The sequence below is a fragment of the Typopeltis vanoorti genome, chromosome 18 (assembly GCF_054136105.1).
Source record: "Typopeltis vanoorti isolate ZY-2024b chromosome 18, IOZ_Tvanoo_1.0, whole genome shotgun sequence".
NCBI classification, from domain to species: domain Eukaryota; kingdom Metazoa; phylum Arthropoda; class Arachnida; order Uropygi; family Thelyphonidae; genus Typopeltis; species Typopeltis vanoorti.
The window spans coordinates 1,551,229-1,577,894 of record NC_143566.1 but is presented as its reverse complement, the minus strand read 5'-3'; the positions used below and the strand labels follow the sequence as shown (position 1 = coordinate 1,577,894).

Here is a 26,666-nt window from a genome sequence, read left to right as displayed (position 1 = left end):
AAAGTTAACACAGATATTTAAAAACGAAATTATTCCATGCAATTAATAAATTATACTAGCCAAACAGCAAAACTTATCTAACAGTCCTACAATCAAAGAAAACTTCCCAACACAAAAAATCATTAAATTGCCATACATCCAGAATACACATAAAACTTTTAAATATATATTCAAACATATCAACTATAAATTAGTTTTTACTACTAGTCACAAATTGACAATTTTCTTAAAACCTACAAAATTTCACTCATATACAAGAAAATATTGGAATACTGCATTGTCACTTACACAGGCTCAATGATTAGATCATTATGGGCAAGACTACAGGAACACTTCGATGATTGCAGTATACGAATTCCATAACATCTAGATAATAAGAAGAGTCAAAACTTAAATAAGAACAAAAAAAAATCAAATACCAGGGAAACAGAAATCATGATCCACACTCTTCAACAGAAGCATATCCCACAGATTGAAAAAGCTGCCATACTAGACATATAAATTAATGAAACAATGTTAAGGATATCAGAAACTATATCCATTAAATGTGAGAAGAACTCCATAAATGTTCACTGCCTCTATGTGATTTCAGAGTTTGGGAAGCTTTGCAAATTAAGCTAAGATTCCCACCAAATGGAAAGTAGCACAGGAAATCCGATGCAAACATAAAGCTACATGACATAGATTCCATTTGTCCTTGAGCTCTGAAGACAACTCTTATGTCGAAACAGCTCATACCCCATAACTCCTATTTTTTATATTTAGTAGCTCATCCTTGATACGAGGCCATTATGAAACATTTATGTATATTCTTCTGTTTTTGCTTCCGTAATTGCAGTATACCAATTCTATAACATGTAGGAAGAGTAAAAACCAAAATAAGAACAAACAAATCAAATAGCGGGAAAACAGAAATCATGATCCACACTCTTGAACAAAAGCATATCCCAGGATTGAAAAAGCCACCTCACCAGACATATAAATAAAATTCGAGCCTGTGTAGCTCAGTGAAAGTGGTTGTCTTAAAACAACCATTAAGTTCAAGTGTAGACACTCACTTTTGCTAAGCCTTTTTTCGACTGTTTCTCGAGTTAGTCGATCTCTGGCACTGGCAAGCAGGTTTTTCATCCTGTAAACTCAAGATTGATTGTAGAACCCACATTATTTCAGACATTAAAAAAAATATATATTGGGTTACGGTTAGGGACCATGAGGTGGTGACACTTGTTGAGCCATTTCTTCACTGCAGGCTGCTTAAATTAGTGATAGTCTTGGGCTAGCTATCTCTGATTGGCTACTAATGTAGATTGATTGAACTGTCACTCAGTCTCCAAAAGTTAGATAGGGCTAAAACAGCTTCGCCTACTCCCTATATGGGAATAAAAAGCATTAGTTGATTTTTGTTTTGTTTTTTATAAATTTTTTCTTGATTTTACCCACTTTTGAGAAAGGTTCTAGTGTATTTTCATCCAAACGATAGCCCTAAATGGTTTTTATAGTTCATTACTCATAGTTCATCTTTAATGGTTTAAAGTTTGGTTATTTATTATATTTTTTAACATATTATATTTCTGATGTTTCATCAAAAAGTTAAACTTGAGGATTCTATAAAGGTATATAAGAAAAATTATTCTTATATTATTTTTTTGTTCTTTCAAATGCCAAAATTATTTTTCCTGATTCCTTATTTATTACCCATGTTTCAGATCCATACAGTACATTGCTAAAGATGCATATTTCCAGTACGCTTCGTTTTGTTTGCAGGCTGATCACTTTTCTTTTCCAGATGTTATCCATGACCTTCAGATTTGTTCTTCCCTTTGCAATCCTGATTTTTATTTCTTTTTTACAGTCCAAATCATACGTCATTTTACTTCCCAAATATTATTATGATTTTATACTTTTTTATGTGTTTTTTGAAGCTTCTTTATTACCTCTTTTTTATTATAATTTTGGGTTGTGAATTGTTCTGCATTTTCTATATCAATTCCATCCACTTGTATCTTTTGTTTCATGTTCTTCTCACCAAATACCATTGTCTTCATTTTTTCCAAGTTCATAACAAGTCCAAATCTCTTCCCTTTTACATTTAACAGTTTCAGTGTTTTTTGTAGTTCTCTTTCGTCTTCTTCAATAATAACAATGTCATCTGCAAATCTCAGATTGTTAATTCTCATTCAGTGTACAGATATTCCTTTTGCATCTTCCTTCAGTTTGCCCATTGCTCTTTCTAAATGTGCGATGAAAATGCTTGATGATATTGGATCCCTCTCAGGGGACCCTGTAACCCCTAGAGAGCGCGTCCCCTGGGTGGCGGATAAGGGAGCCCACCATGTGTGTATGTGTGTACATGCGCTTGCGTGTGTGTATATATATGGTGGGGTGGTCCGAATATACTGAATAAGGACTCGTGGACCAACAGGGCCATAAGGGGCAATCATCTTGATTGTGAGGGAAGCGGCACTCCCATGGACCCCTAGCTGGATCTATCCTCTCCTTCTTCTACTTTGAGGAAGATCCACTCACTTTAATCTTTACTATAAGGCCTTATCAGCCAACTCTTCTTACTTTATGACCCTTATGCTATTAGAGTACTCGAGGGCCATGGGATCTTTTCATTTCTGGCCTTACAACTATGCCCTCTCTATAAACCTTACTATATTTCTTCTATAATCTACTCTTTCCCCTTCATTATACCCTATTCCTCCTATGGGTTTAAATTCGGAAGAAGGCTAGTTCAGAAGCCTTAAGGCAGCAGCCCTTCCACTGAACTATTCCATCGTCAGGCTAGTCCCCCTGACATGGAGAACATAATCCTACTTGTAAGCTGACAGAAAAAGATAATCGGATTGAAATCCGATTATCTTTTTGAAAAAGGGAAAACGAAAATGGAAACGACAATATAATACATATAGCAAACTGGAATGTAAGAGGAATAGCATATAAAGAAATAGAATTAGAAGAGTCACTAAATGAAAGAAATTTTAAAATAGCAGTAATCACTGAAACAAAAAAGAAATTAAAAGGAACTATGAGAACTGAAAATTTTAATGTGATATACAGTGGAGTCAACAGAGACCAAAGAGCACAAGCAGGAGTCATGATTTGGATTCATAACTCCCTTTCAAAACAGTTAAAACATTATAAATTATGGAATGAAAGAATAATAGAAGCTAGAATAAAAATAGATAGAGGCTATTTAACAATAATTGGTTTATATGCCCCAGAAGAAGGAAGAGAACATGATAATATTGATTTTTATAATCAGCTACAAAACATATATAATAAAATAAATAAAAATGACTACATAATTTTAGCAGGAGACTTAAATGCAAGAATTGGAAACACGAAAATTAATAATAATATAGGAATACATGGAGAACACACTCTAAACAGAAATGGTAAAAAACTGATTGACTTTGTAATTTATAATAACCTAAAAATAATGAATTCCTTCTATAAACATAAAGACATACATAAATATACTTGGGCAGCAAGAGGATGGAAATCAATATTAGATTACTTCATATTAAATGAAAAGACATCAAAATTTCCACTAGATGTTAGAGTTCACAGAGGATATGAAACAAGCAGTGACCACTTCCTTGTTAAAATAAAATTAAGATTACCACCTAAATGGCTACAAGTAACAAGAACAGAAAGAAAAATTGAAACATTTGTTTATAAAACTAGACTATTGAATGACACAAATGTACAATGGCTATATGAACAAAGAATTAACCAATATCTAGATAAAATAAAACAAAATGAAGAAATAGAAATAGAATGGCTTAATATAAAAACGATACTAAATGCAGCAGCAAATGAAAGCTTAGGAAAGACCAAAAAATTCAATAAAAGAAAAAAACTGAAGATCTGGGATGATACAATCAAAGAAATAATTAAAAAGAAAAAAGAAGTCTTTCACAAATGGTTAAGCAGTAAAAGATTAGAAGATGAAATAGAACATAAAAGAATAAGAGCCATAGCTAAAAGAGAAGTCAGAAAAAGACATAGAGAATCATGGAATAAATTTTTAGAACATGATTTATATAAAATAAGACCCAATGTATATAAGATTTTGAAACACCTAAATGCAGATACCAAAGAAAACATAAAATTAAACACTGAATTAAAATTAGAAGAATTTCTAAATTACTACACACAACTGTGGACAGACAAATATTTTAAAAAAGACAACTGGCAAACAATTAACGAAAATGAAAAGGAAATAACTGAAGAAGAATTAGAAATCAGCCTGAAAGAAACAAGAAACGGAAAATCACCTGGAGAAGATAAGCTAGGTTCAGAACTATATAAATACGCAGGAACAAGATTCAAAAAAAAGACACTATTTTTAAATAAAATTTACTCAACTGGTATCCCCCCAATAGAATGAAAAAAAGCAATTGTGATTCCTATCTTTAAGAAAGGTAATAGAGATGACCCTAAAAACTATAGAGGTATCAGTATACTAAATTCCTGTTACAAAATATATAGCAGAATCTTAAATAACAAACTAATGAAATATTCCGAAAACTTTATTCTAGAGGTGCAGAATGGATTTAGAAAAGGACGATCATGTATAGACCCAGCCTTTTGCCTAAAATGAATAGTAGAGAAAAGAAGAGAATATAATCTGGAAACACATATTGCATTTATTGACTTTGAAAAAGCATTTGACAAAGTTAAAAGAAACATATTATTTAACATATTAAAAGAAAGACAAATACCAAATAATATCCTAAAAGCTATCAGAAGTATATATGAAAATAATCAAATACAAATAAGATTAAATCACGAGCTATCATTTACAAGAGAGATAAACCAAGGGGTCTGACAGGGATGGCCCCTCTCAGTAACTCTTTTTAATATCTACTTAAATGAAATAATAATAAAATGGAGTAAAAATTTACACCAAGGAATTAAACTTTCACCTACAGTTAACTTAAACACTCTCCTCTTTGCAGACGACCGAATAATAATTACAATTCTGAAGATAACTTGCAGAAAGCTGTTTTAAATCTAAATGAGATATCCAACGATTATGGTATGATAATATCAACGGAAAAATCAAAAACTGTGGCCTTTAAAAGAAAAGATCCAGCAAGAACTAAAATAGTAATTGATAACAAGATCTTAGAACAGGTGAATTCATTTAACTACCTAGGATGTATGATCACATATGAAAAAGATATAAACATAAAAATTGCAAAATATTTAAAAATAACACGTGTAATTAACTCTATATTTAAACCAAACCTAGTTCAAAAACAAACCAGGCTAAAAGTATACAATACATTAGCCTTACCGGTCTTAATGTATGGAAGCGAAATCTGGACAATAAAACAAAAAGACAAACAAAGATTAACAACAGCAGAAATGAAGTTTATGAGAAAAACTGCAAAGTATACCCTATTTGATCACAAAAGAAACAAAGATATTATGAAAGAATTAAACCAAGAACCAGTAATAGAAAAAAATTAAAAAATATAAACATAAATGATGGAACATGTTCAAAGAATGAAAACAGAATGATTACCAAAACAAGCCTTAAAGTACAAGCCATTAGGAAAAAGAAAACCAGGACGTCCTCTTAAACGATTCAACAATGACTTCTAAGGCCGGGATAGGCCATGCTAGGCCTAAATCCTTGATACATATGATGATGATGATATTGGATCCCCCTGTCTAGTACCTATGCTTGTTCTAAACCATTTCGCAAAATCAATTCTAACTGCTGCAACTGCACACTAATAAATATCTTTTAATATAGCTATTAGTTTTTTTATCAATTCTATAGGATTACATAACTGCTAATGTCACTTTTTGGTCATTCTTGTCAAATGCTTTCTGAAAATCAACAAAGCAAGTGATATGGGGGTATCCCTTGCTTAACGTGGCAAAATTAATTGTGGCAATCCCTTGATATACATGGCAAGAGTTTTGATTAATGCGCCTTTAAATTTACCACGCAAAAACATGTAAGCCTCGTGGCGTGAGCATGATGACGTCAGTCCTCCCATGCAATGTGCTCCCAGTGCCTGATGACGATTACCGCCAAATTTTCAATGTAGATGAAACTGGCCTGTATTGGAAAAAAATGCCATCTAGAACTTTTATATAAAAAAAAAAAAAGCAGCGCAGCCGTTCTATAAATTTAGTATCAAAAATCGCTTAACTGTTATGCTTGGAGGGAATGCTAATGGAGATTTTAAATTGAAGCAGCTGCTTGTCTATCGAATGTAGAACCCAAGGACGTTAAAAGGATGTAACAAGAGCTCTTTACTGTAATTTGGCGGGCAAATCAGAAGGCTTGGGTTACCCAAAGTCTATTCAAAGATTGGTTTAAGCCTTATTTTTGCCCGGCAATTGAAGCTTATTGCAAGAGAAATAACTTAGCTTTCAAAGCTCTTTTGCTTTTAGATAACGCACTTGGTCATCCAAATTCTCTTAATGATCTGTGTGAGAATGTGAAAGTTTTATTTTCCCTACCAAATACGACATCATTGGACATGGTGTCGTATTTGGTAGGACATGGGCATCATTGCAACATTCAAACCCTATTTTCTTAAAAAGACATTCTCAATGGCAGTAGAAACAACAACAGGAGAAAATGCGATTACTCTCCAAGAATTTTGGAAAAAAAATTAACATTAAACATAATTGAAAACATTCATGACTCATGGAAGTGTCTTCTAGCTGCATGAAAGTTGTTTGGGAAACCTTTTGCCAGGATGCGCTAATGACTTAGGTGGGTTTCAAAATCCTATGAACAACTTGGTCGAAGAAATCATTGCAATTGGTGAAGATGAAGACCTTGGTTTTGATGGTGTTGATGCAGCAGATGTTAAAGAATTATTGGATTCAAATTCAAAAGATTTCAGTGAAGTGAAAACTATCTTCTTGAAATTGAACAACAACGCACATATGAAGACAACGAACAAATGGAATGTGAAGATGAGGTTCCAAAGGAGATAACAATCAAAGAACTGGATGAAATATTTCGCAGTTGAGAATCGTTTAAGCAGCAAGTAATGGATATGGATCCAGATGTTAATCGAAGAATGCTTGTTTGCTGAGGTCTGGAGAGTCATTTTGCTTGTTATTGTAGAATTTATGCCGATGTTCAAACTTCTTTTGATAAAAAAAATTGCAGTAACTAATGTAGGTACAAGTATTTATTAAACATTTACTTTGCATTCATTTTTTATCTTTCCTAAAAGAGTACCTATAAAACGAACTATTAGTACAGTAATCGATCATGGACAAATTGTACTTTTTACCATTAATTATTATATTTGATTAACTCAATTTTGATATACATGGTAACTTTGAGGGATTAATTAACCATGTTAATCGAGGGATACCTGTATATGTTTTTGTTTTTTCTTCTAGCTTTCTCTGCTATTAACCGCATTGTCGAAATCTGTTGAATTGTAATTCTATCCTTCCTAAATCCTGCTTGCTCGTCTGCAAGGTTTGCTTCCAATTGTGTTCTCATTCTTTCTGTCAATATCATCATCATCACTTTACCAAAGTGACTTCTCAAGGCAATTGTTCTATAATTTTTACATTCTAGCTTATTTCCTTTCTTGTATAATGTCACTAATATTGATTTCACCCACTCATCTAGCATTTTCCCCCCTTTTTTCCATAGCATATTACATAGTTGGTGCATTTCTGTAACCATACTTTCACTACACCAAAATTAATCATTTCTCCAGTGATGTTATCGTTACGAGGACTCTTGTTGTGTTTTAGCCATCCTATTGCTTTTTCCACCTCTCCTCTTAAAATGTCTATATCATGCTCATTACATGGTGGTGATATCTGCTTCAATTCTTCAGTCAGTTTCCCAGTTTTATCTGAATCTAGTTTTTTCTTCATATAACTCACTGTCCACCACTGTTCAATTTTTTCTTTATTCATCAGTACTTTGCCTTTTTCATCTTTAATTGTGGTCTGTTTTGGTTGCCACTTTCTATTAATGGTTCTGATCATTTTGTTTACCTCCCTTGTTTTATGCTCTCCATAGTACTGTTCTATATTGTTGCATTGGGCTTCTAACCATTTCATCTTATCCATTCTGACTGCTTTTTTTTCACCTCATTTGCTTTCTTCTATATTGCTCCTCTATTTGTTCTAATGCATCCCTTCTTATATTCAAGATTTTTTTCTCCTGTACTAACTTCAATGTTTCTTGTCTAATCCATTTCTTCTTGATCTTCTCTTCTTCTGGTACTGTTTCTTCAACTGCATCTTCTATTTGCCTTCATTACTCTTTTCATTCTTAGATTCGAATTTTTTTCTTTCTCCACACTTTTAAGTTTCTCTTCTAACACTGTTCTGTACCTTCTTCCTATTTCTGCTTCACTTATTCTTACTGTATCTCTTAGTTTCTGATGATGGGGTTTATATTTCTTTAATTTCAACTTGATGTTTGCAATCACTAAACTATGGTCCAAGTCTATATCTGCTCCTTGAATAGTTCGACACTGCTGTTATCCATCTTCTTTTAATTGTAATCATATCAATCATGTTCTTGGTTTTCCCATCATTTGATCAGCTTGTCCATTTTCTACACTCTTTTTGCTGGAATCTTGTGTTACAGATCATCTCGTGGTTTACAGCAAATTCTAACAATTTTTCACTTCGTTCATTTCTTTCCCCGAAACCATATTTTCTCATGACTCTTTCCCAATCATTATCTATTCCGACTTTGACATTCCATTCTCCTTCAATAACTAGCACATCTTGCTTTAGTATTGTTTCTATTGTCTCTTTCAGATCTTTGTAAAATAAGTCAATATTCTCATCTGTGCTGTCAGATGTGGGTGCATATATCTGGACTATTGATATGTTAAATGGTTTTGCCTGAAATCTTGCTACTATGATTTGTTCATTAACTGGTTTGTAGCCTACCCGTGCCTCTCTAGCTCTTTTGTTAAGAAGGAAGCCAACTCCTGCTTCCTTCTTGGTGTCATGCCCTGACCATATTACTTCGCATCCATTTATATCTCCTAATGATGTCCATCGCATCTCCCCCAATCTTAGTATATCACACCGATATCTCTTCATTTCCTCACAAAGTAATTTTAATTTTCTGACATCCAGAGTGTCTGCACATTCCATGTTCCTGCTGATAATAATTCTGTTAGTTTCAGTTTCTGTTTCCTTTCAGTATCTCACTTTTTGATCCAACCCTGATCGCTTGATTGGTATTACAAGCCTCGTTGATCCGGGCGACGTCTGAGCCGATATGTTTCAGTTATTGATCCTATAGGCATCAGATAACAATCGTGTTTTTTCTTTACAGTCAGAGCATCGACACTCATCTGACCAACCCTCCTCCTTTATCCAGGCTTGGGATTGGCATGAGACCACTAAGGATTCCATGGCCGAGTTATATCATCAATGTATTCATTTAATTGTAAAAAGTAATTAGTAAAAAAGCCAATGACTTAATACAAGGGGTACTACTTTTGAAAATAGGCAAATTAAGTCATAAGTATTGACATCAATTTAGAGGTGTAACATGGAAAAAATTTTAGAATAAAATAATATTTAAAATAAATGAAAAGTTTACATAATTACTAACTTCCTATCAACAGTTTTCCTTGAAATTTATTTGCCATCTCTCAGGATTCTAGTACTGTCAAGTCTCGTATTTCAGTTTCTTAAGGCATTTCTGATTACACAGTCTACTTCGATTTTGGTATTCACTTCATGTTTTCCAACATCCTTTTATCAAACTCTACCATTTTTTTTTAAAGTGACCATACTACTTAAAATTAGTTCTGCTTTCACATTCCTAGATGCTAACAAAGTCAAATTCCTTTCCATTTAGTGATCATCGCCTGCAAGGAGCATTCTGTCTTTATATTCTCTTAAACCCTTCTTATTGGTCATTCGTGCAGTCTCCTCCACACCCTTAATTCAAATGAATTAATTCACTTTCTGCCTTTCTTCCTAATAATCCAGCTTTCACATCAATACATTACTACTGGAAATACCATTGCTTTGATAATTTGAACTTTCTTGGCCTTACTCACACTTCTATCTTTCATAATTTTTGTCAGGTGTAACATTACTTTTTTTCCCATGACTACAAGCCTTCTTTTAATTTCATCTTCACATTTACCATCGTTCCTGATTCTGGATTCCAGTAAATCATAACTTTCAATGATTCCTATTTCATCTACCTCTATTATAAATTCATTTAAATTGCCAGAGGCCATCACTTTTGTTTTGCTGATGTTTAGATTAAGTCCATCTTTGTTACTTTCTGTCTTAACCAATAGTAAACCACTCCAGAGCTTCCTTAGTTTCTTCTTAGTATCATCTGCATATCTTAAATTATTATTTTTTTCTGTCACCAATCTTAATTCCAGCTGAATCTTTGTCTAAATCAGCCATTATATTCACTATAAATATTAAAAAGGTAAAGCAACAGTATTCAACCCTGAGCTTCTAATTGTAGGCTTAGGTTTCTGTGGTTTAGCAGTTCAAAAGAAAAATTTTGGTATTGCAACCACAGGTTTATTAAGATAAATAAAAAGAAACAAACCCGACAAGTTTCATATGTCTTTTGACTTCCATCTTCAGGGGTTAAAAGTTTAAACACAAGAAATGAGAAATTACTCAAAATAATCCATTAGATGTTGTTATGGCAGTCTAACTGTTTATCAAATTAAAAAATCCGAATGCAGAATCGATACATAAGTTAATGCATGCTATGTTTGAACAATGTTGGATGTTGTTCACGTTCACTCTGTCCGAGGTCTGACTTAGGTATATTTTTTATGAAAGCTGACCAAACTTGGTCTAGAATTAGGCCCTGGTTTTTGTTGCATTGTGTTGGGATTCTAAGCATATTTGCAGCTTCTTTAAATTTCCTTGTGAAACAGTTTTTCAATATAAGACATGTTCGTTTTATGCCCAAATGCATTCGGAAGTTGTGTGGGATGCTAGGCCTGATTTGTGTTCTCTCCTTTATTGCACGTCTTTTTGATATTCGTTCATACGAATATCCCCTGATCTTCCTGTCTGGCCTACGTAGCAGATGCCACAGGAACAGTAAATTTCATAGACACTTAGTTTTTTTAAAGGGTGTTGTGAAAGTTTTGGGGGCTGTTGAAATCTTGATATTTTTTCTAGCCGAAGAAAAGCTACTTTAATGTTATGCTTGTTTAGTAATTTCGCCAAGTTGTCTGTAACATTCTTGATATGTAACGTTCTTGAAATCTTGCTTTTGTGAGATGCTTATAGAAGGCGTGTTGAGGATTTTCTTAATTGTCTTAGGTTCAAAACCATTTTTTGTGAGGATCTGTATTAAATAATGTAATTCTTCCTTCCGCTTTTCTTCTGTGCTGTAAATATTGTAAGCTCTGTCCCTCAAGGTTTTTATTAAACCTAATTTTTGCATGGGGTGGTGGTGTGAGACAGCATTAAGAAATCTTCCTGGGTTTTCTATAAATGGAGAAAGATAATCTGTTTTCTTTTTCATGGATTTCTATTAGGATATCAAGGAAAGGTAGTTTTTTATATTCTTCCTGTTCCAAAGTGAATTTTATGTTGTTGTGCAGATTATTAAGATGATCTTTAAAAGCAGTGAGTTCTTCTGTTATTCCTGGGCATATAATGAAAATATCATCTACATAATGAAGCCAAATTTTCTGTTTTTATGATAGTTGTTTAGTGCATTATTTTAAAAGTTTTCCATATACAGTCGGGTCTCTTTTTATGCGGTAGATATGTTCCACAGAAAACGCATATAAAAAATCGCACAAAAAAAGGCCTAAACTTACGTTGAAAAATTAGGGATATGTTCCATAATTTTCTAAAACCACATAAAACCGAAGCAGTGAATTAAAATAAACCAAAAATTGCATAAAAATGTTTATGAAAATTCAGGAAAATAAGAATGCCTAAGTTTGTTTTAAAGCTTTATTCATTTAATTTTATTGAAAAGTAACTTTTTTTTTTTTTACATTTTGTCATCAGAATTATCATCGCTATTAGACGATATTCGGCAACATTTGTGAACTGGTGCAAAATCACTTTCATCACCAGAAGAGATAGTCAGCGCATCAGATCTGTATGGTAAAGGCAGTGGTTCTTCACAAACAGAGAATTAGCTTCACCCTCGTTTGGTGCTGAGTTTTTTCTTCTGACAATGTAATCAGTGATTAAACTTTGCGATGATGATTTCACTAATTTTTAATACAGCTCGCGATATCCAGACATACAATTCTTCAGCTTATATTGGAATTTAAAGACTCATTCAGAATTTGTGTCATTTACAAGAAAATAATATTACAATTTATTGCACAGTTCAAGACCTTCTCGAATTATATTTGCAGCGAGGGGGACTGGTTTTTCTTCCGCTTCACTATCGTTTTCTGGATCTTCGACGATATCTAAAATTAATCGATATCCAGTAATATCATCGTCACTTAAGGCATTATCCACAAGCAATTCATCTACATCGTTCTGGCTAAATGTATCAAAACCTTCTCCACCAATTTCATGTGCCAAAGTAATGATTTCAGCTTATAATGTAGATATTTGCATGGTTGCACTGTTTGCAACACATCCAGGCCAAGCTGCTTTCCAGCAGGCATTTAAAGTTTGTGGCCTTATTTCAGCGATAGCAGATGCAACATGATTTAAGCAGTCCAAAATAGAAAATTTTTTCCAAACATCAGTTACTGTTAATGATTCATTTTCTAGTTTATCCGATATAAATTGAAAAGTGTGCTTAACATAATATTTTTTTTAAAAGTAGCAATTATGCCTTGATCTAATGGCTGAATAATGCTTATTGTATTGGGTGGAAAAAGCACTACCAGCACATTTGGATGTTCTAAATGCAGATGACTTGGTGCATTGTCAACAATTAATAAAACTTTAAAATTTAGAGCTTTTTGCTTCATATATGTTTTCACTTCTGGTACAAAGCAATTATTGAACCATTCAGTAAATACAGCAGTTGTTACCCAGGCCTTTGTATTAGCCATCCAAAGTACTGGCAGCTGTTTTAGATCTTTGCTTTTAGAGCATGTGGTCTTAGAAATCGATTTACTAGGAGGGGTTTCAACATTCGATCTCCTGATGCATTGCTATAAAGTAACAACTGTAATCTTCATGTTATCAAGTGCATTCCGTTTTAAAAACCCAGTTAACCATCCTTTGCTAGCCAAAAATTCTTTATCAGCCTGGGAAGCAGAAGTAGACGGCTCCAATTGCTTCATCTGTTCATAAAACCAAAGTGCTTTTTGTTTAATTAAATAAACACTTATAGGAATTCTTCTTTGAGTTAATTCTTCAATCCAATTTACGAGCGCTCGTTCCGTGTTTTTTAATAAAGCATCTCTTGAGTACGATGATAATTGGGCACTTAGTTTTGTGCCAGAAATGACAGATTTTCTTATTGCAACTTCATTCTCTTTTTAATTACTCGTATAGTAGATTCGCCTAAATTAAAATGTTTACCAATCGCCGTAGATCCCTTTCCTTTTGCTAAGCGATCTAAAATTGCAATTTTCATTTTATTTCATTTCATCTCCAATGGGCCAAATTAAATCTTTAAAATAACAATTAGCAAAATTTATACTTTCGATAATAAAAAGACACACTTACTCACATGCAAAATTAAACTTCACGAACACTCACTGCTTACATGTTATCACGTTACTCCAGAATGTGCTGCAACACGCTATTCATTATGTACAATGGCGATGAACAAATTGCTCGACAACACGTGATATCACATGCTTTATTGATAAAATTTTCCAACTATTATACAAGCAAAATAGTTACCACTTTAAAAACTACAATGATCATAAATGAGAAGTTAATTTTCCACCCTGCAATAATAAACAACTCATCCCACAATACGGATTGATTACCCCAGGGTTTCCCAAACTGTATTCTGCAGAAGGTGAATAAGTGTTGCCTGAGAAGTCTCCTGGAATATGTCATTTTAGTATTCTAAGCATTTTTCATGAATAAATATGTTATACTGGAAATATTCTGAGGAGAATAACATTTGTGAATATGTCGAAAAACTCAGACCCAGTACGTCTAAATAACATCTGTGTAGCAAATGTTAGTGATGACCAAGCCATGTATTTTTAAACGTGGAAGTATTCATGAATTATCGTTAATTTTCACACATTGAAACCTTTCAACATTCGGGAAAGGGAATACCGCTGTTTATGACCGGTCATAAAAATTGCCTGCAAGCCGATTACAACAATGTGCGGCGTATCTTCTGTTCTCAAAACTGAACGAAATAACATCTGTGTTGCAAATGTTAGTGACCAATCAGCAAGAAAGTATAAAGAAAATTTTTCCACTGAAATTGAAGATCAAGGTAGTCTGTTACCGGTTCTAAGATCTAGTAATACTGAATACTTCCTTAATTTAATACTTAATTTTCACACATTGAAACCTTTCAACATTCGGGAAAGGGAATACCGCTGTTTATGACCGGTCATAAAAATTGCCTGCAAGCCGATTACAACAATGTGCGGCGTATCTTCTGTTCTCAAAACTGAACGAAATAACACCTGTGTTGCAAATGTTAGTGACCAATCAGCAAGAAAGTATAAAGAAAATTTTTCCACTGAAATTGAAGATCAAGGTAGTCTGTTACCGGTTCTAAGATCTAGTAATACTGAATACTTCCTTCAGAAGTTCGTATTGTAGGGTGAAAGTGCTTGTTTCGAAACCATAGTGCCATGATTTTTTAAAAGTAATAGGCCTGCAGATTTAAATTTTAATATGAATAAGAGACAAGGGACTTTGTTTAATTTTGGTGTTAAGAAATCTCTTATTGAAGGTGTTTGTAATGCAACAGATAGTGATTCATCCACCTGCAAGCAATCTCCAGGATGTACAAAAGGAGGGGAAAACTATCAGCACACTGGAGAAAAAGTCTGCATTCACTCATAAGTACTTATAATAATATTATAAATTTTTGGTGATCAGAATGGGATATGTCAATGAAAATCAGCACAAATTAATTTAATGATGTTTATGTTTAAATGATGCTTAATTAATTAATAATTAATGATCAATTATTAATTAATAATAAAAATCACCTCAATTAACAATTAAGTATTAACACGTTCGCTGTCAACTATGAGTATACTTGTATGTCGATTACCGATCTCCTATACCAAGCATGAGTTAACCCTTAGTATAAGTACTTTAATTTGGACCCTTCGCTTGTGAATAAAGTGGAGAGCATGTCTGGGGACTTGTTAGAAGGGAAATAATTTCAGCTAAAATATAGTATATTATATATGTGCCTCAGAAGCCAACTAAGAATATACTTGTATGTTGATTACCGACCTCCTATGCCAAGCACGAGTTAACCAGTAATTTGTAAATCAAATTAAAACTAATAAAATTACTAAAATGAAATCAATAAAATAAAAACCAATTTATTCAAATTACAAATGATGCACTTTAAAACAATTTTCCATGCACAATGGTGGTTTTTCCTGGCAAACAGGACAATAATAACCTGTTTCATGTCGATGTTTGTTTCGTGTACATAATTGGCATGGCTTTGTCAGATGATTCTTTTTTTCTGTAGGTGGCAAAATTTCCAAATAATGAAGATCCTGAATCCTGCTTATATTCTGTGATGCTGTAAGCTCATCCATTCCAACAAAAACTGAGATAAATTGATCTCTAAATTTTAACGCAATCATTGTGATTCCAGTAATTATATTATAAAATTTATGCGCATTTTGAATGTATATATCAAAAATGCATATTGCCAATTTCTTTAGCCATCTAATTGTCTTTTAAGGGTAAGAAAGCATTTGATCAGAACGATCGATGCCTGACATACCCAAATTATAGTCCCTAACGATATTTGTTTTTAATTGAATTTTACCATTCTGATTTTTTGCTTCAACGATTTCAAATTTGTACATATTAGAAAAGGAAAGAACTTCCCTCTTATTCTTCCACTTGCGATGATGAATTCATCAAATTCATCAATGCTCATATTAGCGTAAGCTTCTAATTCTTTATCAGTAAGTTTTCTTTTACTGGTCATGGCAAAACTGAAGGTTTTTAGAGACTAGACGCAATAAAAAACACAGTCGTCAGCATGTAATATATAGGTGGGGTGATACGAGATTACTCGTAGTTGGTGTATGAAACAAAATTCTATCTGATAAGCTAGCTACGAGATTACTCGTAGTGATCTTGAAGATGTGAAAGCGCTTGGCATGCGGGAACAAACTATGCCCGAGGAGCGTGGCAGCAAACATGTTATTTAATACATTACAAAATAACCAAGGTGTTCCATGAAAATTTCAGGATTTGTGAAGTATTCCGTCTTGGTAAACGTTTGGGAAGCACTGGATTACCCTATTATCGGAATGTTTCGAAATTTCGATTCTCCTTCTGTTGACATGCGCAGAAGTGTCGAAATGTCTTGTATCTGTGGGCGCTGACTATACTGTATGACTTCAAATCCGCATAAAAAGAGACCCGAGTGTATATAGGTTTGCTAAAGCTGGGGATGTGGGGGAGGAGGAGCCCATTGCCAGTCCTTCTTTTTGTTCACAAAATTTGTCTTGATACATGAAGAACATATTTTTTATGCAATGTTTATATAGTTCTACAATGTCTGGTGGAAAAAGATTTTCAAGGAGATTCACTGTTTCATTTCTGGGAACATTTCTAAAAAGGTGGACTACATCCAAACTAGCCAAGATGTCTGAAGGTTCTATGTATATATCCTTTACCTTCTCAATGAAATGTACACTGTTCTTAATGAATGATGTTGTTTTTCCTATGTGTGGTAAAATCATGTTAGTGAGGTGTTTTGCCAGATTTGAGGTTGGAGAGGCTCTTCCATCCACTATCGGTCTTAAAGGAGTATTCATTTTAGACTGTCTGTAAGAAAGAATGTTTATTCATGTTATCATAAATAGAATTTAGCTTGATGTAATTTCTAAATAATTAATTTTTTTTTTTTCACTAGAGGTCATGTCAGTAGAATAACCTGTGATCAAATTCGTTGTTTCTTTACTCATTGTATGTAATGTAACTCAGCTTGTGTATTTGTATATACTCCAGATAATGATCTTAATATGAAGATCGAAACATCGGGATATTAAAAGAATTATTTTTAACGCAGTTGTACAGTCCATAATTTCTAAAATGAATGCTGATCACTGCGCAACACTAAAAGAAAGGACTTAAAGGAGTATCTTTCTTATGTATTTTTGGTACTCCATATATTCTAGGAACTAATGGGTGTTTTGATTGTAGAGTTCTTTTAAGTTCTCCATTTATAGAAAACCCACCAACACAGGATGATTTCTTAATGCTGCCTTACACCACCACCCCATGCAAAAAATAGGTTTAATAAAAACTTTGAGGGATAGAGCTTACAATATTTACAGCGCAGAAGAAAAGAGGAAGGAAGAATTACATTAACCCAGATCCTCACAAAAAATGGTTTTGGACCTAAGACAATTAAGAAAATCCTTAACACACCTCCTACAAGCATCTCACCAAAGCAAGATTTCAAGAACACAATTAAGCTACCATAATCAAGAATGTTATGGACATATTGGCCAAATTACTATACAAGCATAACATTAAAGTAGCTTTTCTACCACTAGAAAAAATATCAAGATTTCTACAGCCCCCAAAACCTTCACATCATCCTTTAAAAAACCAGGTGTCTATAAAATTTACTGTTCCTGTGGCATCCGTTACATAGACTAGACAGGAAGATCAGGGGATATTCGTATGAACGAACATCAAAAAGACGTGCAAGAAAGGAGAGAACACAAATCAGGCCTAGCATTCCACAGAACCTCCACTGGCCATAATGCACTTTGGCATAAAACAAACATGTCTTATATTGAAATAAACTGTTTCACATGGAAATTTAAGGAAGCTGCAAATATGCTTAGAATCCCAATGCAATACAACAAAAATCAGGGCCTAATTCTACACCACGTTTGGTCAGCATTCATAAAAAATATACGTAAGTCAGACCTCGGACAGAGTGAACGTGAACAACAGAACGTGACAACATCCACCATTGTTCAAACATAGCATGCATTAACGTATGTATCGATTCTGCATTCGGATTTTTTAATTTGATGAACAGTTAGACTGCCATAACAACATCTAATGGACTACTTTGAGTAATTTCTCATTTCTTGTGTTTAAACTTTTAGTTACCTTTAACCCCTGAAGATGTAAGTCAAATGACATACGAAATTTGTTGGGTTTGTTTATCTTTATTTATCTTAATAAACCTGTGGTCGCAATACCGAAATCTTTCTTTTGTGTATACAACCCTGCCACGCCCCTTTTTCCACTCAAACACTGTCTGTTTCTCCAAAGACTTTTTTTACTGAAGCTTCTTGGTTGTCAGCTCTCTTATCAAGAGAATTAGATGTTCAGGTATTACCATTGATCTCGTTACTATCCATAGTCTGTTGCGATCCCCACAATCAAAAGCCTTCTTATAATCAATAAAACAGATGAATACTTCCTTCTGAAATTCTCTTGTTCTTTCCATCATCCATCTCATATTTGCTATTTGGTCTGTAGTTCCTGTACCTTTGAAGAAAAAGTCTTAGCCTCTTCCCCACAAAAACCAACCATGTGGCTTCGCTACGTCAATGATGTGTTCGCTATTTTGCCACATGGCTCTGATACACTCCTCTCCTTCTTAACACACTTAAACAACCAACACCCCAGAATCAAGCTCTCTCTGGAAAAAGAGGAAAACAATAGCCTAGACACACTAGTCACCCACCAGCCTGATGGAACCTTGGTTTTCTCAGTTTATAGAAAACCCACCCATACAGGCAGGTACATTCAACAACAATCCCCCCCCCCTCACATCAATATGGATTGGTGAAGACACTGTACAACAGGGCAAAACTAATCTGTTCAAACAACAAGGCCCTAAACACTGAACTAAATCACATCCTCAACATTTTCTCCACCAATGACTACCCCTCCAAAAAAATCCAAAAAATATTGAAACCAGTATACCACAACCCCCTTTCTGCCCTTCACAACAAGGATTACTCTAAATACATCACCATTCCATGCATGCAATGCACTTCAGAAAAAATTACCAAAATCTTAAAAAAAACATGACTTGACCTCCTGTTACAGACCATACAGAAAATCTGCATCCCTTATCGCTCCACTAAAGACCAACCGCTTCCCCTAGACCTACCTGGTGTATACCAGGTCCCTTGCAGCTGTAAACTGTCTTACTTTGGCCAAACAGGCAGGATAGTGAATATCAGAATTTCGGAACATAAGGACTACATCCGGTTTCACAATTACAGCCACTCTGGTCTTGCAGACCATGCTCTGGATACATGCCTCAGAATACGGTGGAAGAAAGCTACTATAATACACAGTAGCAAGTTCCAGTTTGAAAGACTATTCATGGAATCAGCCTCAGCCCTAAGAAACTCTCCAAACCGCAACAAATGGTTGCATGAGACTACCCCAAATTTGGGATTCTTAGATCAGCAGACCTTCAGCCCAACAGCTAAGAATACCTACTTAGCCCACTAGGGGGCACCATCAAGACTTTTAGGAACAATAGCTTCCTCACATCATTCTTAGTTATTGTGTTGTAGTGCCTACGTGCATGTGCCTTTTTTTTTGTAAGTTCCTTTTGAAGATGGCAACGTGATGTTGCTGAAATATCGGAAATATTTATTAAAGTTTAATTTTATTTATATTCTTATGTACGTTGCCAATTCCTTAAGTTATTTAGTAATGCATAACCAACGTATAATCTCGTCTACGAAAATTACCATACTCAGTTGGTGGAGTTATTCTGGAAGAAGTGGAGAAAGCATGTGATCTTGGGGTTATTGTTTACTGTAGATAGAAATTTGAAGTTCAGAGGACCTATTGAACAGTTTGTGAACACAACACAGAATTGCTACTGTATTGAAGAGGATGAGAGAGAGGGATGCTTAAAATTATCATGTGCCCACTTCATCTTAATTCCTCCCCCTTCCAAAGTCCAGTGATCACTGTGAAAAGAGGATTTATAATTAATATAGTCCATCACTAATCCATGTTATCTCTAACTTCTTCTTCTTGAGTATTCTGCAATTGAACAGGTTCTTCTCTTAGTAGCAAAAACTTTTCTTCCACTCTCTTCTGCTCTGATCCTTCTCTTTCAAGGTTGTATACCTGTCTCCATTCAGCATGTCATCTAGCATTGTTTTCCTTACTCTTCCTCTGGGTCTTTTTCCATCTATTTTTCCTTCCATGGCATCTCTGATGATTCCGTTCCCTCTCAGAATATGTCCGATCCAGTTTCCCTTTCTTCTTTTTATCCTCCTTAACAGACTTCTTTCTTCTTCTACTCTTTTAAGACCTCTTGATTAATTATTTTATCTGTCCATTTGATTTTTTCCATCCTTCTCCAAATCCACATCTCAAAGCTTTCCAAAATCTTAATTTCTTCTTTCTTCAATGTCCAAGTTTCAGTTGCATAGAGAGCAACACTCCACACATAATATTTTATTAGTTTTTTCTTTAGGTTTCTATCCATTTTACTTCTGAATAAATTCCATTTTCTATTAAAGGCTCTTTTCCCATTTCTGTTCTTGCTTTTATGTCACTTTTGCATTTTCCACCACTGTAAATAACACTTCCTAGATGTTTAAATGTCTTTACTTGATTAAATTTTTCCTCATTTATTCTGATATCCATATTTGTCTCTTTCCTTGCTATTTTCATTACCTTTGTTTTTCTGATGTTAATTTTCATTCCATAATTAATACAGGATTCCAGTAATCTGTTCAGCAGATGTTGTAGTCCTGTTTCAGTATTTGATAATAATGTCTTGTCATTTGCATATCTTATTGCAAATATCTGTCTACCTCCAATCTTTATTCCTTCTTCCGGATTCTCCAGTGCTTCTTTTAACATTGCTTCAGAATACATGTTAAACAAAATTGGTGACAGAGAACAGCCTTTTCTTACTCCTTGTCCAATGGTACCTGGTTCTGTTGTACCATATGTGTCTCTCACCATGGCAGTTTATCCCATATATAGTGAAATAATTAGCTTTCTGTCTTTCCAATGTATACATCTTTTCCATTACTTCCACCATTTTATCCCATGTTACAAAGTTAAAAGCTTTTTCAAAATCTATATAACAGATATTAACTTCTTTATTCACTTTATTAACTTCTTTCACTTACTATTCTTAGCAGTCCAGTTGCATCTTTTGTTCCCCTACCCTTCCTGAAACCAAACTGATCTTTTCCAAGAAATTCTTCCACCTTAAATGCAATTCTTCATGTTAAGATTCTCATAAGTATTTTTGATGTATGGGAAATGAGGCTTATTGTTCTAAAATCCTTGCAGTTCACTGCATTACTTTTCTTTGGTATAGGTATAAATATTAAGGTCATAAAATCTTTTGGTAATTCTCCTTTGTTATAAATTAAATTTATTATTTTGGTTATTTCTTCAGTTCCTTTCTTCTGAAGTTGTTTCAGGAATTCTGCGGGTATTTCATGTATTCCTTCTGCCTTTAACTCCATCCTATAATGATATTACTACTCCTGCCTTCATCTGTATGTGCTCCATATGTATAATGCACCACACAAGCTCATATTCCTGTCCCAAATAAGAATTCAAATAATCTTTGATCTGATAGTTCTTAATCTTCCCTAATAAATAATAACATTCCCTTTTACCTCACCACTCTTTTCAACACTGTGATTACCATAATGGACTTCGGTATCATGAACATTAACCAATACATAGAAGTTCACAAGAGTATATGGCTAATTTCTGAAATTAATAATTTAAATAAGATGAACATATTCATTGAACTACATTCATTAGTATATAAGAATGCGATACCATTTGGAATATAATTTAATTTTGGTTTCCCTTAATGTGTATGTACTGCATAGATTAACTGCCATAAATTTTATTTAGAGTCATTCCTAAGTCATTTATAAATCCTGTGATTTTATAGCTTTATTCATTTTATATATAATATCACCTGAAACCAGTTCTAATTATTATTACATATGTTGATATTAACAAAACGTAATGTTTACTCTAAACAATCCTTTCTTTTTTTCTATATAAATCATATTTGAGTAGCATATTTATATAAAAAAAAAATTCTTCATCCCATTATTTTTACTGATTTTTTTCTTGCCTCTATAGGATATAATTCCTAAATTCACTGAAGTTCTGAGTGGAAATAATGGTAGTGATGTTAAGCTAGAGGGCTATCTTTTCAAACGAACTTCAAATGCCTTCAAGACTTGGAATAGGCAAGTTCCATACAAACTTTGATTTTAAAATATAATTTGATGAATGTAGTCAAGGTTGATCCACACATATATTTTCAACATTACAATTCATGTGCTGTATACTGTCTAAATTTTAATTTTCAGCTGTCTTTTTCTAAAACTGAATACATGTATTACCAATATAAATTAACTTTTAACTTTGACATTTAAATTCATAAAATTTGTTATCCAGTTGGTTTGAAAATCTGTTAAATTACCAAAATGTATATTTTTCTTTCAAAATTTAATTTCGTATATTACTTTTTTTAATGATGATCATAATCATTGAAGATTGTTCAAGATATCGTAAAGTAATAAGGTGAATCAGTCAGGAAGAGAGAGAAGAAAGAAGTACATACGAAATGCAGCATTCCAAAGAACACTTAGAGAGGAGGAACTGAATGGACTAGAAGTAGAGAAAAATCAGAAATTTTTCTTTGAATTTGGAGCTGAATTATGAGTGATATCTGCTCAGAATGAACTTACCATATTTGTGACAGACGGGAACAAATAATTTCATACTTTCTGTTTGTATATTGCATGGGCATTCCACAAATTATTGCTTGTACTTCTTCCATTGACACCAAAAACTATATGAGGGGGAGGATATGTTTATTTCAATGTATTGTACTAAATATTTGTTTAGTATATATAAATTACTAAAAACAGTGCAAAGTTAATTATGACACATGAATTATGTGTGAATGATTAGCACATTTAAGGTATTTGCAAGAATTTGCATTTGTGGTATATGTGTTCCCTAAGTTGCTGCGGGGGGCAGAACAAATTACATGTCATTGTATAATCTCTAGTCATAATAATATACTGATGAGAACTTAAAGAACAATTTGTGTGCAAAATATACATAATCAGTAATAAACAGCATCATTGTAATATATTGTTAGCTTAGTAAATGACTGTCAGGAAGGCATATGTATCAAACTACTGTTGTTGTTTAGAAATGAGACCAGTGTAACATATTCTTCTGGCAAATTTATCTGTTTGTTGGATGTAAAACTCTGCCACTTCTGAATGAGACTGGTATCATACTAATAATTCATGATCAGATGAGTCATATATGCATGACATGAATTATAGGTATGTTGATGGAGTGTTAAGATATGCAGATCAACCTGTCCTGGATATGCTAATATCCAAGACAGGTTGATTTGCTTGTCTTAACACTCCATTTGCACATGTAATTCATGTCATACTATTTTATTATTTAAAATTTTTCTTAGATCTCAATTCCCTTCTATTGTTATTATTATTTTTTACCAATGTTTTTCTGAAAAATTTCATTCAGGTCCTAATATTTGATTGTATTTCTGTCTTGATAGAGCACACTGTCATGTATGTAATGTTTTTTTTCCCTTTAAATTTCAGTTCTTTAAAATTTTCAGTTCACAGTTTGCTTTATCCATTAATATAATAAATTACATGATAACTACAGTAATTAACTTTAATGAAATGAAAGTACAGATATTTCATACTGAAAATAACAGTACATCATCAGTGTGTAGAAACAAGCAAATCAAAGGAATGGAATACAAAGTACATACAGCAGTCGGTGGTTTACCAATTAAAAACTGTTGCTGTATGCTAGAAATTAATATTAATAAATAATATTATTAAAAATATTAGTAAAAACTATTTTTAATGATTACATAAGATAAGAATCTCCCAAACTTTTGGGAGAGAGAGACAATCGTTCCAATTCAGATTTGGCCGATGTAAAAGGGCTTTGCAACTTTCTTTAAAAAGGCGTTCATATTTAAACTTTCATCTATGAAGAAGATGAGCTTCATCCCACTGGATGTTGTGTTTAGTGTCAATACTCATTCAGTTTATGCAACAGCTCTAATAACTCGTCCTCATACACCTGAGTTTCTTCATCCAGTGAAGTAGTAGCAGTGAGCTCAATGTCGCATACACCAAGTTGATAGCTTTTAACAAAATGGGCGCTCAGTTGTTTAATTATATTCTTGGTTTAATCCATTATCTAGGTGTAAGCAAAAAAAAGTTTGCACTGAAAGTATTTTCAGGACAGAACAACTTGTATATAAAGACTAATGACTTCACAACATTTGCCTTAATATTCCATAATGCCAGGCACATACCCTTTCAGACATGTTTAATGCTGTGCTTTATGGGCAGGGCCACTACCAAGACCAGTTTTTACTTTTATTGAGGTCTCATCAGTTGCAGCTAGATCTAGAAGAGATACCAAGGTTGAAATAATGCAGAAGTCGTATATTATCCATGCACAAGTAGTCAAATGATGTCAAACCTTATTACCAAAAGGATTAAACCAAGAATATAATTTCTTGGCATCTTTAATTTGTAGTATTACCAAGTGGAAAAACTTCCAACCGCTTTCTCTAATCCAGAGTATTTTATTAATAAAGTGTGACATCTTTTGGCTATTCATATATTGAAATATGATTTCTTCATTATCACCTCTGGGCCTAATTCCCACTGATGTGATCTCAATAAAAGTCAAAACCTGTCAGGGTAGTGACCCCTCCCACAATGCATAGTATTATATATGTCTGTAAGGATATGTGCTTTGCATTATGGGATACTAAGGGAAGTGATTTGAAGTCATTAGCTTCTATATGCAAGTTACCCTTTCCTGAAAATACTTGAGGTGTTTATTTGCTTACACTTGGATAAAGGAATAAACCAAGAATATAATTTCTTGCCGTCTTTAATTTATAGTATAACCAGGTTATACTATAAATTTAATAATCATTTGTTGAGCTGTCTGTTGACATTATTCCAAGTTTAAAAATATTATTCTTTATTTTCACCTTATAAAAATCCTTTACACCTATGTCACAAAAAAAAAGTGCAGTAATGTTAGTTTTTTTTTTTTTAAAAAAAAGTCAAAGATGACTACTTTTACTGCTGCTGGAAGCAAGTTTTGTCTTAGAAATACTAGACAATAATTTTCTCAGCTGGTGGTAAAGAACTGTGGTCATATGGAGGCAGCACATCAATAGAATATTTAACAATCCTATTCAATAAAATACTACAAACAGGAGAGATGCCAGATGACTGGAGAACTGGAAAGATCATCCCAATATACAAGAAAGGAGACAAAAAAGACTGCAGAAATTATAGACCAATCAATTTACTCTCCTATCCTATCTATCCCAATGGCTTTAACAGGCCTTTAAGGCCCACAACCTTCCAAGCATGCTTGGATTTCATAACCGAAATACGAGGATAGAATGGTCACTCCTATGCCTCAAGGTATTCTTGGCTGTATCCCTGTGTGTTCATGGGGCCGTTTTGCCTGCTTGCGGGATGAAAAACGCCAGATAAACTGGCGGAAAAAACCCTACTGCCTGCGCCCAAGACTGGATAACTTGGCTATGGCTGAGGAAGATCCTTCAGCTCCTCGCGTCTCCGACGGGAATCGAACCTAGGACACTCCTTCCCCAGGCATATGGTTGTGAAGTGCAAAGCCACTAGGCTAACCGCGCAGACAATTTACTCTCCCACATCTATAAAATATTCGTAAGAATTATACAAAATAGATTAAAAAACACCTATGAAGAACTGATAGGCATAGAACAAGCTGGTTTCCGAGGAAACTATTCAACAATAGGCCAAACTTTCACATTGCACACCAACTAGCAGAGCTCAGCTGGGAAGACCATAAAAAACTATATTATTGTTTTGTGGACTTTAAACAAGCTTTCGATAGCATCAACCGAGAAATCCTTCTTAAAGTTCTACTAGAAAAGCAATAGACAAATATATAATACAGTTTCTGATAAAATATTACTCTAAGACAAATGCAATAATCAAAATGGACACACTCACAACAGAACCCAAAAAGAGATCCAAAAAGGAGTAATGCAAGGATGCCCATCATCCCCATGCCTATTCAATGTATATCTAGATGAAGTTGTAAAGAAGACAATAGACAATGAGCCTGGAATCACTGTCAGTGATTTAAACATAAATAATATCACATGCGAATGATCTTGTCCTTATTGCAAGAACCCCAAATGAACTACATACATGATAAACAAGCTAAACGAAATCTGTAAAACATATGACACGACAATAAATATACAAAAGACAAAAGTGATGAAAATGGGGAAGAACAGAACTACCATCTCGGCCACCCTACATGGAGAACAAGTAGACAACTTCATATATCTTGGATCAAAACTAACAGAAACAATAGATGAACTTGAAACAATCAAACATAGAATAGCGGTAGGATGGATCACCATGGGAAAATTACAGAAAATCTGGTAAACAAACAAGATATCTAAGCAAGCC

The 26,666-nt window shown here is 33.7% G+C and overlaps 1 protein-coding gene across 2 annotated transcripts in view; it reads left to right on the top strand.

The window, feature by feature from the left end:
- Positions 1-26,666, top strand: part of CenB1A (Centaurin beta 1A) — a 627,189-nt gene that overhangs the window by 257,088 nt on the left and 343,435 nt on the right. For both annotated transcript variants that reach the window (XM_090408048.1, XM_090408046.1), the window contains one exon: positions 22,237-22,346. In XM_090408048.1, the coding sequence (XP_090264174.1) occupies positions 22,237-22,346 (110 nt within the window). The remainder of the gene's footprint in view (positions 1-22,236; positions 22,347-26,666) is intronic.